The sequence below is a fragment of the Onychomys torridus genome, chromosome 10 (assembly GCF_903995425.1).
Source record: "Onychomys torridus chromosome 10, mOncTor1.1, whole genome shotgun sequence".
NCBI lineage: Eukaryota > Metazoa > Chordata > Mammalia > Rodentia > Cricetidae > Onychomys > Onychomys torridus.
Genome location: NC_050452.1, coordinates 42684501 through 42705035, shown reverse-complemented (window position 1 = coordinate 42705035; position 20535 = coordinate 42684501). Strand labels below are relative to the sequence as shown.

At 39.4% G+C, this 20535-nt stretch overlaps 1 protein-coding gene across 2 annotated transcripts; it reads left to right on the top strand.

Moving 5' to 3' along the window:
• Window positions 1-287: 287 nt before the first annotated feature.
• Window positions 288-20332, top strand: Tmem33 (transmembrane protein 33). Of its 2 annotated transcripts, XM_036201138.1 has the most exons (9): window positions 288-416; window positions 577-646; window positions 3384-3478; window positions 3889-4076; window positions 7164-7231; window positions 9398-9531; window positions 16916-16999; window positions 18896-19016; window positions 19572-20332. In XM_036201138.1, the coding sequence occupies exons 2-9, from the start codon at window positions 602-604 to the stop codon at window positions 19575-19577; spliced, it is 741 nt and encodes a 246-aa protein (XP_036057031.1). In that variant the 5' UTR covers window positions 288-416; window positions 577-601; the 3' UTR covers window positions 19578-20332. The 2 variants fall into 2 exon arrangements, with proteins under 2 accessions (XP_036057031.1, XP_036057030.1); XM_036201137.1 differs by having other exon boundaries at window positions 18896-20332.
• The last annotated feature ends 203 nt before the right edge of the window (window positions 20333-20535 follow it).

Below are 20535 nucleotides of genomic sequence, written 5' to 3'. Positions count from 1 at the left end.
AAATCATAGGGGTTAGTGAATCCCTGTCTGGAAGGATCATAGATATTTCGGAAGCTTCTGGATACGAAAGTAGATTTTTGAGGTTTGGAAGCTGGCAAGGAGAATCGACTGAGTCCTGGATAAGACGAAAACTGCTTCACCGGTTTCACTTGTTAGATCTCTGGGCCAACTGGCCACTAGGGCAGGTGGAACCAAAACAAGAAGAAAAACTGCATTTCCCGTCATGCCTCTGGAAACAACTCCCGGTGACCCTCAACGTCCCCACCTCACTCACACGGAAACGAAAGGGGCACTTCCGGTTTTGCAACCCGGGGAGCCGGCGGCGTTGGTCGGCCCTTTAGGGCCTTGCTCGGAAGCTCCGCCTTCTCTTGGGTCTTTCTAAAAAGACCAGCGTTGGTCGGGACCGAGTGGGACAGGTAGCACCCGGGTGCCGTGGGGGCTCCGGGGCCGTGTGCTGCACGGGGCCGGGAGGCCCCGTTGCTCCGGGGGCTTGGGGTTCCGGCGGGCTCTGGATGCGGGTCGGAGGGTCGTCGCCCCAGCACTGACGTTTTGCTCTTCTTTTCTCTGCCGTCTCAGCGTCCCGGGCTCCTGCGTGTCTCCCATGGCGGATACGACCCCGAACGGCCCCCAAGGGGCGGGCGCTGTGGTGAGTGAGCGGCCTGGTCTCCCGGCTCCCTCCGCGGGAGTTGGCGAGGAGCAGGAAGTGCTGGGGAGGGCTAGAGCGTTCTAGACGCCGCTGCCTGCGGGGCTGGGGTGAGGGAGTGGCAGAGGGGAGCTCCAAGTTTGTTTCCAGGCCGGCGCGGAGCAGGTGGCCGGCAGCCTGTCTGCGGGGACACGGGGCGTCCTTGCGCCTCCCCACAGCTCAGTCTCCGGTTGTCTTCGGTCCCAAGGTTGAAGGTGCCATCTGAGGCAGAGGCTTCCACCCACACGCCTCGTGGTGCGCGTAGTAGTGCCCTTTGTACCTGCTTTAAGCCATTTTAAGACATTTCCGAAAAGGGGAGAGCGGTGTGTTTTCTTCTTCAATGGGTCGTCTACCAGGAGGACTACTAACTACCCTTTTTTGTAAACTTGATAACTAAAAGTGTTGTTGGACTGCTCTGTCCGAGACGTCTTGTCATTTAGTCCTTAAACTGAATTTATTATTATTATTTTTAAAACATTTGACAGCAACTCTGTATACGCACACCTATTTTGCTGACCCATTTGACATTCTTGCTAACCCACAAATGCTAAGTAGTATTCGCCTCCTCACTCCGTTTGGGAAGGTTAACACTGATGGTAACCTACTACGTAGTTTATGTTCGGATTTCCTTCATTGTCCATTGGCACTTCCCCTCCCTAGGGTTCCGCCGTTGTATGTATTAGTCTTACCTCTTGACTCTCAATCCATGGAAGTTCCTCTTTGGGTTTTGAAGACACAGGTAGTTGCAGTGTCTAGGCCTGTTTTGCAGAGTGATCCAGAAACTGGAGTTACATGACTGATTGTGTCCTCGAGACAAGAACCATTTTATGTTGACTCTTTGGGAAATTCGGGTGTGATGTTTAAGGTGATATCTCAACTGGTTCACCATTGTAAAAATACACTTTTCCCTTTTATAATTAAAAAGTTGTCTATCTTAATACTTTGAGACTGTGTGAATCATTTGCCCTCAAGTGTTCAATCCAAAGATCCATTAAAATAGTTTGGGGGGGGGCGGGTTGGAACTGCATATATCAGGCAGTTCACACTTAGAAACTTAAACCACCGTGTGCCTTTTAAGCTGCTATATTGTGTAATAGAACGTACCTACATTGAGAAGACCCAGATGAGGGACTGGGAAGATGGCCTCAGTGTTTAAAAGTGAATGCCGCTTTTTCAGCAGACCCTACCTAGTTCAGTTCTCAGCACCTACCAGCTGCTCACAACCCCCTGTAACTCCAGCTGCAGGGGATCTTCTGGTCTCCATAGGTCACTGTATGCACCACACAGATGTATTCACATACACATACACATAATTAAAAGTAATAAAAATGAATGTTTAAAAAAAGATGTCTGAAAAGGATGATTCAGTGACTTACTGACTAGTGAAAACCCTACACAGATACTTATTTGCTTGGGTGGAATATATAGAGATCAGAGGAAAACCTACGGTAGTCAGTTCTCTGCTTCCATGGTGCTCTCAGGGTTCCAGTTCCAGTCCTCAGTCTTGGCAGCATGGGCTGGATTGTCTTGATGGCCCATCAAATGGATTTTAAAGAGAATGCTCTAAAGAAAGTGAACATAGTAAGCTGGAGTCATCCTTGCATTTGACTGCGGCTATAATCAGTTAAGTTTAGAAGCGTCACAGTATAATAGCTAGATCTCAATAGAATAGGCCAGCAGCATGTTTTATATTCTTGATGTTGCTAGTATGGAATTAAAAGGCATGTAATAATGCCCTTGAATTTTAAATATACTTGGATTTTTCCTAAAAAAAATTTTACACGTGCAAAAAACCAGAATGAAATTGCTTAAAAGTATTATTTAAAAACATGTATCAGGTAGATGCATGAATGTGTTTTGAAATCAGTTTATTGGAAGTGCAAACTAGAAGAAAAAAATTCCATCATATGTAATGAGGATATGTATTATGAGACTTCTGTTTATATACCCACATATGTTTGTATCTTGGTACTAACTATTTTTGAACATTGTAGTTAAAAATATAAAAGCTCCTTAGAAATGGATATGAGGTCCATGTAAGTGATAAAGCAGATTTTAAGTTCTTTCTTTCATGATAAGCTTAATCTAGGTCCACAGATAACAGGGTAAAGCTTGTGTAGGAGCCTGTACTGGGTGCTGAGAGTCATATGATCTGAGAAGCAGATACCATTTCATACTTGACAGGCATGTTTTGAGTGCGTGAGTGTGCTAGGCTCTTCTGCATGTCCATGACAGATAGTTTACAGACTGATGACTTCAGCACTAACGTCTGCAATGATTTACCTCTCTCTTTGTAATGGTTTATTTCATCCAAACCTATTATTTGATGCCCTACTCAGTTCTGGGCCTATTTGGGTTTGTAGTTTTTCTAAGAATAGACATTATAGTTCTCTTGAGAGCCATTAGTTCTTATTTAATGTTGTTTTAAAATAGATGGAGCCATTATTGTAAATATTGAAATAGCACAGAAAATTTTGTATAGTTGAATTACTGTCCTGATTTTTTCTGAAAGTGCTTCTAATACCTACCACAGCATATATGTGAAGAAGCAGTTAAGTACCATGAATTTCCACTTAATAATCTAAAAAGCAAATGTTGCAAGGTGGTTCTTAAAATAGCTTTCATAGGAATAAAAGTGCATAAATTGTCCTTAACATAATTTGGACTTAGTTTACCATAATATCTTTCTTTTCAAATCTAGCAATTCATGATGACCAATAAACTGGACACAGCAATGTGGCTTTCTCGTTTATTCACAGTGTACTGCTCCGCTTTGTTTGTCCTGCCTCTTCTTGGGTATGTATTACCATATTTCTGACTCACATTGGTATGTATGAAATGCTTTTTAGCTTTAGGAATTGTTAAAATGTGAATGGCATAGAACTAATGAACACAAACCCATTAAAGTCAACAGTAATCTAGTAATACCAATTGGGGGATGCTTTATTGTGGTTTGACTGCTCATTGACAATCATGGTTTTTGCAGTTCTTACTTTTTTAACTTGACAGAGTGAATGCTTTATATCATACAGTTAGATATGTATTTGAAGTGATGTTTCCCAGAATGTGGAGTACATTCGTGTAATTTATTTTCTATTGACAATTAAATGATTTAGGTGTTGTGCAATTATGATGCAATTCACAAAGGAGGAAGAGCCCTGGTAGCTGTTGATGTCTCAGGATAACTTTTCCTCTGGTAATTTCAGGTTGCATGAAGCAGCAAGCTTTTACCAGCGTGCTTTGCTGGCAAATGCTCTCACCAGCGCTCTGAGGCTGCATCAGAGATTACCACACTTCCAGTTGAGCAGAGCATTCCTGGCTCAGGCCTTGTTAGAGGACAGCTGTCACTACCTGCTGTATTCACTCATTTTCGTCAATTCCTACCCCGTTACAAGTATCCTTTTCATACTCATGACAGTGAAATTGCCACCTAAGCATGTAGGAGATGTCCCGATTGTTTTTCTATTGGAGGGATGCGGTAATGATGTTCCATGAAGCTTGTTTGTTTGGCTTTTAGTCCGTCATTTGTGTGGAGATGTATTAATAACATTTCTGTCCCCGGAATTTGACATCTAAACTCTGTAGAGCTGTTTTGGAAATTTAAACTTAGTCTCTCAATATTCTTGCCTTATAAGCCTAGCAGATATTTAACAATTACCATTCAAAGCACAAGGTTATACATTAATTTAGTATTTAAATCTTTATTTCATTAATTCCATATCTTGGTGGGAATATGCAAATTTTTTAAAAACCTGCAAATTATTTGCATGTATCGGGGTTTTGCCTGTGTGTATGTATCTACAACATGTGTGCTTGATGCCTATGGAGATCAGAAGAGGGTATTGAAACCCCTAGAACTGAAGTTGTAGGCAGTTGTGAGCCACTGGGTGGGTGATGGGAAATGAATTTTGTGAAAGCAGGTAGTGTTCTTAGCCCATAGCCATCTCTCTAGCCCTACAAATTTGTTACTTGAAAAAAAGTTTTTAGCTACCCCAGCTACCAGTGACCTAGGAACAAAAGAAAATTAATCTTGTGAAAATAATTTGCTATAACGTAAAATAGGAAGTAAGGAAGTGAGCCAAGTGTGGTGAGCCTGTAATCATGGCGGTGGGAGGCACAGGAGGTTTAAAGCCACCCTGGTTTACATAGCTAGTTTCAGGTCAGCCAAGCCAGGCTAGCAAGTTGACTCCTCAGGTTAATTCTTAGGAGTTGGGGAAGAGAAGTAGTCAGCAGTGACAAGACTGTCAATAGTAAATGCTAATCTAATTTCTGAAGAAATTGGGAATTAGGGTATATGCACAGGTGGCCCAAAGGAATACTACAAATGTATTTGGGCCTTTGCTGTTTTTTTGTTTGTTTTGTTTTTTGAGACAAAGTTTCTCTGTGTAGTAGCCTTGGCTGTCCTGGAACTATGCTTTGTTGACCAAGATGGCCTTGAACTCACAGAGATCTGCCTCCCAAGTGCAGGGATTCCTTTGTTCTTAATGTGATATATTGTCCTTATTTTGTCAGTGACTGGCACTTAGTAAAATAGTAGACTTTTCACTCCTTATCTTTCTAAATAATTTAAAAGTGACATTGAACCAGGCATGTAATCACACACCTGTTATCTCATCACTTGGAAAGTGAGGGTAGGAAGGCAAGGCTAGCCTGGGCTTCTGTGAGACCCTGTCTCAAAACCAAAAGTTGGAAAAAATAAAGTGACATCATAAGCTAAGACAATCTCTTAAGGATTTGTGAACTGTAGACAATTTGAGGAGATAAAATACTCATTTCAAGGCTCCGTGGTATCTATGTGGTCATTTGACAGAGGATGAAATTTGGCCTATGAGAATGAGGTTTGTAAAAACCAGGACTGGGACCCAAATATCTTGACTCCTGTTGAAGGTTATACTTTGGCACTGCCTCTGTTACTGAATAAGACTTCAAGTCTGGGGGTGTCAGAGTTTAAGTTGAATTTTTTTTTTTTTAAAGCTTTAGCAGAGTTTCACACAGGCCTTAAAAATGAGAAGTTTCTAAGTTTCAACTTTTAAAGGAGTCCGATTGGTTAAAAAGTCCTCAACTGGAGCCAGACGTGTGTATGCCTGGAATCCTGGCACTTGGGAAGCTGCGGCAAGGAGGAACGAGAGTTTGAGGCCAGCTTAAACTGCAGAGAGGATGCATGTTTGTGTGTGGATCCTTCTAATGTGTGGGGCATAGCTGCTCACTGACTGGAATGAGTGAGTCCAGGTGGTAAGGAATGTGATACGCAGATTATTAGCAGGTAGCATTTCCAGCTATGCCATACCTTTACCTAGTACAGAAAAATAGTGATTAATTTCTAGTGCTGATGTTATCATCGGTAACATTTTAAGGCTAGTGTTTATGCCATTCATCATTGATAGTCATTCATGTAAATACTTGACAAGTTTTTTATTATTATTAACCTGGCAAAAAATTGGAGTGGATCCATTTCTATTTTTTTTCTTTTGAAACAATTGAGCTGGGTGGTGATGGTGCATGCTTTCAATCCCAGGGAGGCAGAGGCAGGCAGATCTCTGTGAATTCAAAGCCAGCCAGGTCAACAGAGTGAGTTCCAGGACAGCCAGGGCTACATAAGAGAAACCCTATCTCGAAAAAGAAAAAAGAAAAATTGGATGAAAATTGTGTATTTACCTACAGTGTAAGGTAGGTAAATATTCGACTTAATATGAAAATTTAAAATCCATAGGACTTAATATAAAAATTTCTTATTTATATCTATAATTAAGCCAATAAGACCTATGGTAGATTTTACGTAAGCTGAAATTTATAGTCTTTTTTACAAATTCAGTATGAATTTTTACAAATTCAAAATGTTAAAAAAAGCATTCAGGTATATTTCCTCAAAGTGTTGAATTTCACACATTACTTTGACACCTTTGTCTACAAGACACTGTAGAAGATTTCCTGTGTTTAAGACCAAATCAGTGTGCTGGAGAGATGGCTCTTAGCACTCATATTGTCCTTGCAGAAGATCCAGGTTTGGTTCCCAGCCCCACATCAGGCAACACACAACTGCCTGTAATTCCAGTTCCAAAGGACTCAGTCCCACTGACCTCCAAGGCACCTGCATGTGTGTGTGTGGTGAACATTAACTCATGCAGGTACAAACACAAAACTAAAAATAATAAATAAATCCTAAAGAAACAAAATGGCCAATGTGGGATGAAAACTATATTCAATCATTTGGGTGGCTTACATTTTAGCTTTGCTTAGCAGATATTTATGGTGCTTTATTAGAAGTGCTTTTGACTTCCCAGATGGATGGTAAGATTTAGAAAGTGAGAAGTTCACTTCTTCCTATAAGATAGAACTTCATTTGATTCAGAGTCTGGCTGTGGAAGAAAAGCCATTCCACCAAACTTGCTATTGGGTGTTGCTGAGCTCTGCTTTGCACATAGCCGTGTGCACGGGCTGACAGTCTCCCTGCCTTCAAAGCTTTCCTTAATTGCCTCTCCAGTGAGTATTTTCCCAGTCTTGTTATTTTCTTTGCTTCATGCTGCCACATACACAAAGAAGGTCCTTGATGTAAGTAAAACTTTGTTTCTTTGCCTTTTACGTTGTCCATAGTTGGTGTGACTTGGAGTTTCAGATAATTTTTCTCCATAAACTTGTTAGAAATTTTTTTAGTGATTTGAAATTTTTAAATTTGAAGATTATATTGTTAAAGTGTGATAAAACAACATCTTTTGGTCTTTTGTAGATGCTTTTGTAGAAAGGATTGTTCTTAAAATTTTCTTCCAGTTCCCTGAAGTTTTTTTTTTTTTCTTTTTTTTTTTTTTCGTTTTTTTGTTTTTTTTTTTTTTTTTTTTTTTTTTTGAGCTGAGAATCGAACCCAGGGCCTTGTGCTTGCTAGGCAATTGCTCTACCACTGAGCTAAATCCCAACCCCCACCCTGAAGTTCGAAATATACATCTTCATTTAAAAACTTATAACTTGCAGAGTGCTGGTGGCACATGCCTTTAATTCCTTTAATCCCAGCACTCAGGAGGCAGGTGCAGCTGGATCTCTGAAGTCAAGGCCAGCCTGGTCTATAGAGCAAGTTCCGGATAGCCAGGGCTGTTACACAGAGAAACCCTGTTTCAAAAACCAAACCAAAATCCTATGACTCTTAAGTTCGATGAGCTGGCAGAGATCTCCTGTCTCTGTCACTGACTTACTGCATGAGTATGACCATACTGAGTGGTTGTATAGTAACATTAAGAGCTGTTTTCCTCAACTTTTTCCCCCTGGTCTGGGATGTTCAGCAGTCATATCAAGCAGACATGCTGTATTTACACTTAAATTTGAATTAAAATACCAGTGTAAGGTTTTTTGTTTTGTATGTGTTGGGGGGGTGGGTGTTGTTTTGTTTTACTTTATTTTTTTGAGATAGTCTCCATGTAAGCCAAGCAGGCCTTGAATCCACAGAGATCTACCTGCTTCTCCTTCCTGTGGTGGCACACACTATTAATCCCAGCACTTGGGAGCTTCAGGAGGCAGATCTCTTTTGAGTTCTAGGACAGCCAGGGCTACACAGAGAAACCTTGTCTTGAGACAAGAGTGGGGTGGGGTGGGTATTAGCATTTAATCAATTAATTTTAATGAGTGGTTTTTTTTTTTATAATTTATTTTATGTGCTTTGGATGGAGTTTTGCCTATATATATGTCCATGTGAGGGTGTCAGATCCCCTGGAACTGTAGTTATAGACAGTTGTAAGCTGCCATGTAGGTGCTGGGAATTGAACTTGGGTCCTCTGGAAAAGCAGTCAGTGTTCTTAGCCACTGAGCCATCTCCAGCTGTAATTTATTTCTTTATTTCTCTAGTCACATGAGCAATTAGGATTCCATAATTTGTATTGTTAGTTATCTAAGGAGTCACAGATATTTTAACTGTTGATGGATAGTTTTTTGTTACGATGAGAGAGAACCACTGTTTTTGGCGGAATTTAAGTTTTTTATGGGAAATAAGATAAGAATGAAAATTCCTTTTTTAAATATGTTTTGGGTTCTCTTCGGAAATGCAGACTAAAGCAAGAGAGAACACTGAATAATTTCTCAGTTTGTAAGCTCTTAAAGTAACATTGAGATAACTGACCTTTGGTGTATTATCTGTTAAACGTGCTACCGGTCTAAAGACAATTGTCAGGTCTTCCGATCTAACCAACTGTGAATCAAAAGTATTTGCCAAAAAATACTGTGTCTGTCCCGAACTGGCTTTTCTTGGCATTTTCTAAACAGTTTTCACTGCGTAGCTTTTGTCTCACTAGAATATAGCGATATAGATGTAGAGATGGCTTACAGTATAGAAGATGACTAGCCACGTGGTGGTGGTGCACTGTAGGGTTTGCTGAAGGAGGTGGAGGCAGGAAGATCATGAGTTCAAGTCCAGCCTGGGCTACACATTTAGCTGGGCAGTGGTGGTACACGCTTTTAATCCCAGCACTCGGGAGGCAGATCTCTGTGAGTTCGAGACCAGCCTGGTCTGCAGAGCAAGATCCAGGACAGGCGCCAAAACTACACAGAGAAACCCTGTCTTGGAAAACCAAAAAAAAAAAAAAAAAAAAAAAGGACAGAAGATGAGCGCGGGTTGTATGTAAACGTGGCGCCATTCTAAAGAGACATCCTGAGCACCCACATATTTTGGTGTTAGGGTGATTAGTGAGTTATTAAAGGTGTCGTGTTACTTCTAAAGCTTGTTTCCTTTTGTTTTAGGCAAAGGGTTCAAATAGTTTACCTCTGCTGAGATCTGTCTTGGATAAATTAAGTGCTAACCAGCAAAATATCCTGAAGTTCATTGCTTGCAATGAAATATTCTTGATGCCTGCTACAGTTTTTATGCTCTTCAGGTAAGAATTCAGACATGCTTGTTTGGAAGATTGACAAGTGAACAAAAGATTGCATCCTGCTTAAATGCAAGTGCGGCATGTACCCTCAGGTAGAGCACTCCAGATGCTCTAGTAGAAGCCTTGCACCATGGGAAAACCAGGCGCAAATGTTTTAACAGGCTTTGGAAATTAGTTTTCTTTGACGTTTTCATGCATGTGCATATCAAGTGTGGTCATTTTTACCTTCTCACGGCCCCATTACTCTCTCACCTTCTCTTTTCTCTTATTGAAATCTTTCTTCCTTAGACGCTCCCCACGCTTAGATGTCTTTTTTGATTATTAATTAAATGTTTGTTGACAGTTTAATACATGTATGTAGGACATGCGGTTATTCTCCTCACCCACTTAGTTTCCTTTGTCCTTTCAATCCCTATTCCTTCTTACAAGTCCTTTTCCTATAGTGTATTTTTTGTTATTCACTGTGTTACATCAGGGCCGTCTGTGTGACTAGGGTGTGGAACTATCCACTGGAGCCTGGTGGGCTCACCAGTGAGTGTAGAACTGAAGACAGGGATTCCTCTTTCCCCAGCATCCATGAATAGCCCTGGGACAGGAAATTTGTCTTTACACCCATGAAACATTATTTAACCCTTGGAAATTAATTTTTAATTTTTGAAAATTAATTTAAAAAATACCACATATAGAAGAGTCTTTTGTCTTAGTTGGGGTTACTATTGCTGTGATAAAACACCATGACCAGAGCAACCTTGGGAGGAAAGGAATCATTTGGCTTATGAGTCCATATCCCAGTTCATCATCAAATGAAGTCAGGGCAGAAACTCCCAATATGGCAGGAACCTAAAGGCAAGAGCTGATGGAGAGGCATGGAGGGGAGCTGCTTACTGGCTTGCTCCTTCTGGCTTGCTCAGCCTGCTTTCTTATAGAACCCAGGACCACCAGTCCATGGTGGCTCCACCCACAGTGGAATTCCCCCATTGATCACTAATTAAAAAAATACCCTACAGGCTTGCCTACATCTCAATCTTTGGAGGCATTTTCTCAACTATGGTTCCTTGCTCTCAGATGACTATAGTGTGTTGACATAAAACTAGCCAGCACAGTCTTGAACTCTAATTCAGCTCATTCTTGCCTTTTTTGAGGTGGTATAAAGAGACATTTTAAAAGTATAGTCTTAGAGTAACAGTTGCCTATAATTGTTTCCATATTTTGTTTGTAGTCTGGAAATAATAGAGAAAACTTCTTTTGAGAGGTAGACTATCACAGCAATGTTGGTCTCTCCATTGGTAATTTTGCATTTGATTTTAATTTTAGTTTTATAGATAAGCTAATAGGGGTATCTAATCTATTGGCTTCTCTGGGCTGTGTTGTCATCAACAAAGTTCATGATCGAGCAAAGGAAAAAAACCTTCCACAATATTTTAAATAAGGTTACTATTTTATGTTGGACTGAAGTTTTAGCTATGTTGTGCCTCATATGACCTCCCAGGCTCCAGGTTAGACACACTTCCCTTCTGAAAGAGCATTTTATGATGAATTCTAGTTGTGGTTTGTGTTCTATGTTCCAGAGTAAGCAGTTTAGTATGTGTGCATTTGTAATTCATTTAGAAAATACATAGCTGGTGAGGTGGTACCTGCCTTGAATCCCAGCACTTGAGAGACAAAGGCAGGTGGATCTTTGTGAGTTCGAGGCCAGCCTGGTGTGCTGAGTGAGTTCCAGGACAGCCAGGGCTACACAGAGAAACCCTGTGTTGAAAAAAAAAATGAGAGAGAGAGAGAAGAAAACATATATCTGTAGAGAGTATAGTGTATAATTTGTGGGTGTAGCTTTATTTGCTTATTATATTTACTGAGTGCCATAGTTGCCATAATGAATGAATTTTTAGAGTTAATGTTTTTTTATTTTATTTTATTTATAGTTTATGTATGAGTGCTGTACATATATACTTGCATACCAGAAGAGGGCATCAGATCCTATTACAGATGGCTGTGAGCCACCATGTGGGTACTAGGAATTGAACTCAGGACCTCTGGAAGAGCAACTAGTGTTCTTAACTGCTACTCTCCAGCTCCCGTTTGTTTCTTTCAATGGTTATTCATTGTTCTGTTGAATTAGTATGTCCCATTTTATTACCCTGGTGTTTTACATTTTTAGTTTTCCAAATATTGATGCAGTAGATACCTTTCTTAGTTTGCTTATATCTACATACCAACAATGGTTTCTTTAACATAGATATCAGAATTAATTTTCCTGTGTTTAAGTGCACTTTGTGTTTGATAGACCATGTCAAAATGTTCTTTAAAATGTCTGTGTGTTTGTCCAGGCCCAGGCCTGTAATCCCAGCATTGGGAAAGCTAACACAAGAAATTTTAAGTTCTAGGCCAGTTTAGGCTGCATAGTAAGACTCTTGTCTAGGAAAAAAGTTTATATACTTGTTTTTCACAATTTTGTTCATGTGTACAAGTTATTGTTACACCTTCCTCTTCCTCCCTACTGGGATCAAAGGTGTGCACCACCAGACCTAGCTATGAAAATGTTTTAAATAGGTTTTCTGGACCTGGACTGTAGTTGATAAGACTTTTAACTTGTTTCTGAGCCTTGAATTTTTCTCATTTAAAAAGAAATATTGGGCCGGACGGTGATGGTGACGCATGCCTTTAATCCCAGCCCTCGGGAGGCAGAGGCAGGCGGATCTCTGTGAGTTCAAGGCCAGCCTGGGCTACCAAGTGAGTTCCAGGAAAAGGCACAAAGCTACACAGGAAAACCCTGTCTTGAAAAAACAAACAAACAAAAAAAAAAAAAAAGGAAATATTGCCTAGCATATGTAAGGCTTTGTGTTTAACCTCTAGCGCTGAAACAAAGTAGTAATTAAATAGATAAATAGTAAAAATCCATTTCCTACATGTTGATTATAGGATTCGATGCAGCTGTGTTTGTAAGTTATTCAGCTCTAAAGCTTACACCCGAAAGTTTAGCATACTAACATGAAACCTAATTTTAGAATTATAGTAGGTTTTTACTTTATTGATCCTTAACTCAGTTGAGCTCATTAAGACATTTAATATTTAATACTGTGGACAAAGTTGTCATCTTAATTTTCAAGAGTAGAGGTTATCAGAATTACATTTAAAGATAATTTTTTCACTAGAATTTATTTCTTTAATGAACGTGTGTGTGTGTGTGTGTGTGTGTGTGTGTGTGTGTGTGTGTGTATATACCAGAGGTTGACATTAATTGTCTTCCATTATCACCCTCCAGACTCTCACTGAACTGAGAGTTCACCTTTTGCCTGCTCTGGCTAATTAGCAAGCCCCTGGCATGTGAACTCACGTTCTCATGCATGTGCATCAGGCACTTTACCTACCGAGCCATCTCCCTAGTCTGTGCAGCTCGACACTCAGCTTATCTGTATTCCTCTTCCTCCTAGCTTCTGGTGATTACTGTGTTACTCTTCCTTGAAACAGCTTTGCTAGCAACTGCATTTGAGTGAGTGTTTAATTTTTCTATCTCAGGTTTATGTACTTTCATGTGCGTGATTGTTCAGCCTGCATGCATGTGTGCTGTATGCATGCCTGGTGCCCACAGAGGCCAGGAGAGGCCCTGGAACTGGACTTATGGATGGTGGTGAGCTGCTGTGTGGCTTTAGAAGCCAGACCTGCATGTTCTACAAGAGTAGCAACTGCTTCTAACTGTTGAGTTCTTTCTCCAGCCCCACACTTATCATTTCCAGTTTTATCATTATTTTCCCACTATAAATGATAGTGTCTCCTTTTAAGACTGGTTAGCATTCAACCGTGTATGGTACTTGGGAATATGTAGCACATGTCTTTATGCATTCCTCTGCTGGTAGATACTTCAGTTGATTCCATGTTTTGGCTGTTGTGAGTAGTGATGAAGTAACCATGGAGTGCATAGATTATCACGTTGATAATACTGATCTCATTTCCTTTGGACACTCGCTTGGAGGAGAAATAGTTGCTCCATGAGGTAGTGACATTATTTGTTCATTCCCGTTTTCTGTTTGTACACCCATGCATACTTTTTTTTCCGTACATCCTCATCAGTGCTGGCAATGTTTTTTTTTTTTTTTGCTTATTTTCATAATTGTTCTTCTGATGGATGAATCTGTAAGCTGCTTCGAGTAACACATTTTAATATTTTTTATGCATAAACAAGGGAGATTTTCTGGTTTTGTGTGTATTTAATGTTTTTAGTATAATTTTAATTACTTTAATGAATTAAAATCATTTTATGAAGTTTATTTATTTTGTCTTTGAGGATCAAGCCCACAGCTTCGACACATGCTAGGCAAGTGTTCTACCACTGAGCTATGTCCTCAACCTTCCATGGGCAATAATATATTGTATATAGAATACTTAATACTGTAAGTGTGTAACTTCAATATAACCCAAACTATAAAATTAAAATAACCATGCTCTACTAGTCTTTCTATGCTCCCTTCATGGCAGATGCACTATCTGATTAGTAGAGGCTGTATTACCTAGAGTTCTGTATTGAATGATAAACCTACATTTTTGAGTTTATCTTCCATATGCATGCACATATGTGCAAAGACAGATGATCATTAGAAGTTTGTTTACTTCTTTTCCTACATTTTCTTCAGTTCCTCTCTTCCCTTTTCCCTCCCTTTCTGCTTCCGTTTCCTCCCTCCCTCCATGTTTTAGATCTTTGAGACAAGGCCTTGTTTTGCAGCCCAGTCTTGAGGCAGCCTCCCACTCCTACTTGATGCTGAGACATAAGCGCCCTGTTGTGCTGTGGGTTTCGTTTGTTTTGAGGGGGTTTAGTCCGCAAAACAAAATCCTCAGGTGCTTAAGGATGTTTTGCATGGTAAGCAGATACTGCCACGCTGTACCCTCAGCTGTAGCTTTATTTCTTATTGTATCCTAGAGCCGCCCTAAGCATTCAAATGAGGGAGGCTCGGTAGTCATAGTAGGAACATAAGATAGAATGCTTGAAGCTGTAGAAGGAACTGGATAGTTTGCATGTCATATTCATATTACATGTTAATAGAAGTTACAGTTGGTTAATAACATATACATATATGGTGTTCCTGATTTATATTTTTGGGGTGTGTGCAAGGACAAGTACATGCTGTTTTGTCTCACAGTCATAGTAGTGTTACACTCGAGAGCTAGTAAATAGTGAGCTGGTACACGATGAGCACTGCGTTAGTGTCAGTCATTCCGTTGTACACTTGTGGACATGTTCCTAGAAGGATAGGTTAGGGGAGTGAGTGTTTTGTGAATTTCATCACAGGCTAACTTGGATGGTGGGAAACTGGGTTTTCAGTGAAAGTTTTCTATATTTCCACTCTTAAATATTTCAGTTTAGATTGTTAAATTTTTATTTAACAATTATTTGCTAATTATTATTATTTGTTGGGCAAAATGTTTGTAACATTAAGTAATAAGCTTATAATCATGTAAATTATTTTTATTATGAAAGTATTGTACAAATTAGAAAAAAGTATTAAAAATACTAATCTTTTTAAAAAAAGATTTTGTTTTTGTTTTCTTTTCTACATCAGGATCTCACTATGTAGCTGTGGCTGTCTTGGAACTCACAGATTCTCCTGCCTCAGCTTCCCAAGTGCTGAGATTAAAAGCATGCTTTAAAGCCATTAAACCTGGCTTTAAAAATAATTTTTTAATGATTTTTTTTTTTTTTGTATGTATGTGAGCACATGTGTAGAGGTCATAGGACAACTTCTGGGAGTCAGTTCTCTCCTTCCATCGTGTGGGTTCCAGGGTTCTGTCTCAGGTCATCATGCTTGGCAGCCAGCACCTAACCTGCTGAACCATCTCTCTGGCTCACATTGTGCTCTTTTTCAGAGTTACTCTGTGGGTTTTTTTTTTTTTTTTTTTTAGGACAGAGTCCTTTATAGGTAAGCTGCCTCAAACTCACTGTATGTTTAAAAATGACAAAATGACCAGCTCCCTTCATCTTTCAAGTGCTGGGATTACAGGTGTGCTCCACCATGTCTATCCATTATATATTTTTCATGGCCAAGATTTTTAAATTACTAAGTATGATATAATTTGCTAACCCTACTGCTTCACTGTGTCTGCCTGAACTTGCAGTGTATACATAATTCATCCTCCTGCCCTCCTTTGTGTTCAGTCTTGTGCGTGCCTGCTACATGCTCTGTCTAGCCTTGAGCCACATCCACAGCTCCATTCCTGTTTTGTTTTTAGTTACTTGAGAGTTTTTTGGGGTTTTTGTTTGTTTGTTTTTGTTTTTGTTTTTCAAGACAGGGTTTCTCTGTGTAGCTTTGGTGCCTTTCCTGGAACTCACTCTGTAGCCCAGGCTGGCCTCGAACTCACAGAGATCTGTCTGCCTCTGCCTCCCGCTTGCTATTTGAATGTCTTAATCCAGGTAGTTTGTAGGAAATAATTCCGGACTTGGAGTTTCATAAAATACACACATACTTGCCTCTTGAGGTATTAGAATTAAAGTTTTTTAATCAAGAACACTAATTACTATAGGTTCTGTCAGTATACTATTTAGTTTTGAGTTTTTGTTTGCTCATAAAACAAGCCATTCTTAACTTGGATGTTTATGAAGATTTAAAACTCAACTTTAGGTGGGCATGGTGGTCTTAGCTCTCATATACTATACATGTAGTCTTAGGTCTCAGAATGCTGCGATAGGACAGCCTGGGTTACATATTGAGACCCTGTTTCACAAAAACAAAATGTGGAGCCACAAGATGATTGGGCAGGTACAGATGTAGTTGCCTTTCAAGCCTGGCTCTCAGTTTGATCCCTTGGTTTGATCCCTGGAACCCAAGGAAAGGTAGAGGGAGAAATCTGACTTTGCCCTCTGACCTTTCCACACACATGCCCACATGTAACAGTGCAGTGAATAAATTTAAAAAATACCAACAGAAATCTTGCTCTTTTTAAAATCAAGTCTCTGCTAATTATAGAGATACTATTTTCTGAGTTTTAGTATTTAAAATTTTAATATATGGATATATTTATAAAAACTTAAGTAGCCGGGCAGTGGTGGCACACGCCTTTAATCCCAGCACTCAGGAGGCAGAGCCAGGTGGATATCTGTGAGTTCAAGGCCAGCCTAGTCTACAGAGGGAGTTCCAGGACAGGCACCAAAACTATGCAGAGAAACCTTGTCTCGAAAAAACAAAACAAACAAACAAACAAACTTAAGTAACAGCATTTTGCTCTTTTCCAGTCATGCGTACCTTTTATTTTTTTGTAAGAATAATTTGTGCCTAGGTCAGGTAATTGTCACTGATGATGTGATGCAGACACACATATCCTCCTTTTAAATCACTTGTAATTTTTGAATATATAGATATGAATTTTAATATGTACTCATCACCCTTGTATTTGTTCATTTCAGTGGCCAAGGAAGTTTGCTGCAGCCTTTTATATACTATAGATTTCTCACTCTTCGTTATTCCTCTAGAAGAAATCCATATTGTCGGTAAGCTTGTGAACTTAGGTCTGTTTTGTTTAGCATACTGTCCAGATGTTGTATTTATAACTCTGGGAAATTTCTTAATCGTTTATTACTTAGAAGAAAGAAATATCTTTGACATTTGAGTCTCTGGCTTTAAAACTAGCTGGGGTTAGTGAAGACGTAGCTGTATAAACTGATTCTTCGCTTACAGGGTCCCATCCTGATAAATTCTCTCTTAAGTGGGAAATATACTTGATGCACCTACCCCAGCAGACAGCTGAGCAGCACAGTGCTCTGGGATGGCCCTTGCTACTAGAACTGCAGCTGTCTGCCTCAGAAGAGAGAGAGAGTGCACAACACTTGTGCAGCAGCATAAGTAAAGCATGGAGGTTAAACCATTCACGCCTGGGGACCTTATACTTCTTTTTAGAAATTGAAGCTAGAGTTGTTTCTTATCATCATTTAAGGTTCTAATGCTTAGGAAATATGTGACTTTCTTAATTGAAACAAAGACCATAGTTAAAGTAGTCACAGATCCATATACAGCAGTTTCTCCTTATGTGCCCCGTAGCTTCCTGTACTTCTGTTACACGAGGTCTAAAAAGCTCATAGCCAGGGGAGGGTACACATCTGTAAACCTAGCGCTCTGGAGTTCAAGGCAGCTGAGGAAGATCTCAAGTTCAGCCACAGTCAGAACCGAAGGTGAAAATTTTGTGTAGTCAAAATGAGCCTTGAGGATCCATCAAATTGACTTATAGTACAGCATACATCATTTTGTATATGATGTGTATGTATGTATGTATGTATGTGTGTGTGTGTGTGTATGTATGTATGTATGTATGTATGTATGTATGTATGTATGTGTAATATGTAATGGAGGTACTTTGCAGGCAGTATAGGTTAGGCAAGGAAGGCCACTTAGCCTGGGAACAGACATGAAGCACCACTGAACTGTCAGAAGCTGTGGTGGGGAATGAGTGCAGTGTGAGGTCAGGACCAGAGTGTGTGAGCCATTGGGTAGGTGTAATCTGAAAGAGCTACTTTGATTAGGATCCAAGTTGTAAAGTGAAGTTATTGGATATGTTCAATGTTGTCTCCATTAACTTCACTGTAGCACTGGATGTCCAGAAAACTTCTGAGAGAGCATTTATTTATCTAAAGAAACAGTGTGTGGCCTGGTGTGGTGGCACAGGACTTGGGAGCTAGAGGCAGGCGGATCTCTGTGGGTCTGAGGCCAGCCTGGTCTATAGAGTGAGTTCCAGGACAGCAAGGACTACATAGAGAAACCCTGTTTTGAAAAACCAAAATAAAAAAACAAAACAGAAAAAAATGGTGTGTGGATTGCACATGTTATGTAATTTTTTTGGTCTTTTTAAGGATGAATTGAATTTGTCTGTAAAATGTGAAAACTGAGTAGTAATGAAAAAATGTAGATAATCCCTTTTAGATATAACCATTGTTTTTTAAAGTGCTTTTTCTTACTTCTCTACTCAAAAAGACATTGGATTTTGAGATGTCTGTGATGAGATGGGAATCCTTCTGCTACCCTGGCTGGCCTTAATCCTAGGCTCCCCACCTCCTGCACTTGTACCTGAGGTCTAGATAGCTGTGCATGGGTTCTCCTTTTGTATATTCCCGACAGTGTTTTCTGGGTTCATCTTTGACTTAAATTTTTGTTGTTTTTCAACACAAGGTTTCACTGTGTAGCCCTGGCTGTTCTGGAACTTACTATGTAGACCAGGCTGGCCTCGAACTCAAGAGATCTGTCTGCCTTTGCTTTGCAAGTGCTGGGATTAAAGGTGTGTGCCACCACACCCAGCTACTTCTTTAAATTCTTTTTGGTCAACTTTTTTCTCAGCTTTTTTTTTGTATTCATTGCCTTTTTGTTGTGTTTCTGAACACCACTATTTTATCTTCCAGGAACTTGTTTAATGAACTGAGGATTGTTGTGGAGCACATTATAATGAAGCCCTCCTGCCCACTGTTTGTGAGAAGACTTTGTCTCCAGAGCATTGCCTTCATTAGCAGACTGGCACCAACAGTTGCGTAGTTTAACCTCTAGTTAAGCTGTGGGTAGAAGATAGCATTAGTAGCTGGTAATTCAGATAGGGGTCTCAAATGACAGGTCTAACACCGACCTCAGTTCAATTTACATGATTTACATAAATGCATCTCAGTGCAAAAATAATCATTTTCCTGGCATGTTAAATCAAGCCTTTAACAGTTTCTGAGAAAATTGTACTGTAAACTATTGTTTGTGGTTATATAAATTTGTGTTTAGTGATAAATGTTACTAAATTGTTTTAGATGCTGCTATGCCTACATCATGAAATACATTTATTTCTTTTCAAAAGAATTCTGAAATTTGTTTCACCCCAACCATTAACCCAAGTTATGTCTGGAATGAGTTCATTGTGGTAATAGATGAATTCAGTATATTTTGAGAGTATTTTTTCCATTCAGTAATTTTGGTTGAGATTTCCACAGAAGCACATTCCCCTGTAGTTTGGTTTCACATTTAGCTTGTGCTGCTTGGCTAGGACAGATGTGTTTAGCCTAGTTCAGTTTCTTGACTCCAGTTTTCTTGGTTTCTTAGGCTTGAAATGTCCTAGAAATTTGCAGCAGCAGTTCTGATGCCTTTGAAAGGATGTGATTGAAGATTGAGCATGTGATTACACTTGTATGTTCTGAAATAATGAAGACTATTCTGTAGATTACATGTTTATCCAGCAAATGTGATTCAAAAGGTTAAATGGAAAGGTTTATAGGTAAGGTAATTAATGGGGAATAGTTGAGGGGGATAATGGGTGTTTCAGCCTGGTAATGCATACATTAGTTTGGGAGGATTGGATGTATAATGCATCTGTGACTGGGGCTGGATAATATGTTCAAGTCTTTTAATTGAGTTTCCATAAATTCCTCTATAAAAGTCATTTTGATCCTTATTACTGTTGCATGATTGGAAATACTTAAAACAATGCACAATTTTAGTATAGAGTATTGTAATGTTGTGGTCTTTTTTGTACCCAGTTCTCTTATCTGCATGTAATTTGGATTTCTCAATATATTCATTAGTAACTTGTAACATCAGTTTTCTTTTTGTAAACAACTCCTAATCTATAGAAAGGTGATAGTCTTGGGGTAGACTTCCAGAAAATACTACATGACAGCTTAGCTTTAACCAGCTACTTTTACATTTTTATAATATTTATCTACCAAGTTGGAGAAGCAACTTGATAATATCCTGTTGATTTTTTTTTATGTATGTGCCTAGCCTCCTTATCACTATATATGTAATCTAATGGTTTTAAAAATACAACTTTGTAGAGCAATAAAGTGACTGTAACATTATGTAAACATGCTGATTTCTAAGATGTTTTAAAACATTGTCTTGAATGACATCGAGTTCTGGCAGCTAAAGGCATATTTATTTTGATTTTTTTCTATATATATTGTTCTTCAATCTTGGAACATTTTAGATTTATAAGAGGTTCAGAATAGTGCAGAGAGTTCCCATGTACCTCTTACTTGTCTATTTTTTTTTTTTTTTTGAGCTGAGG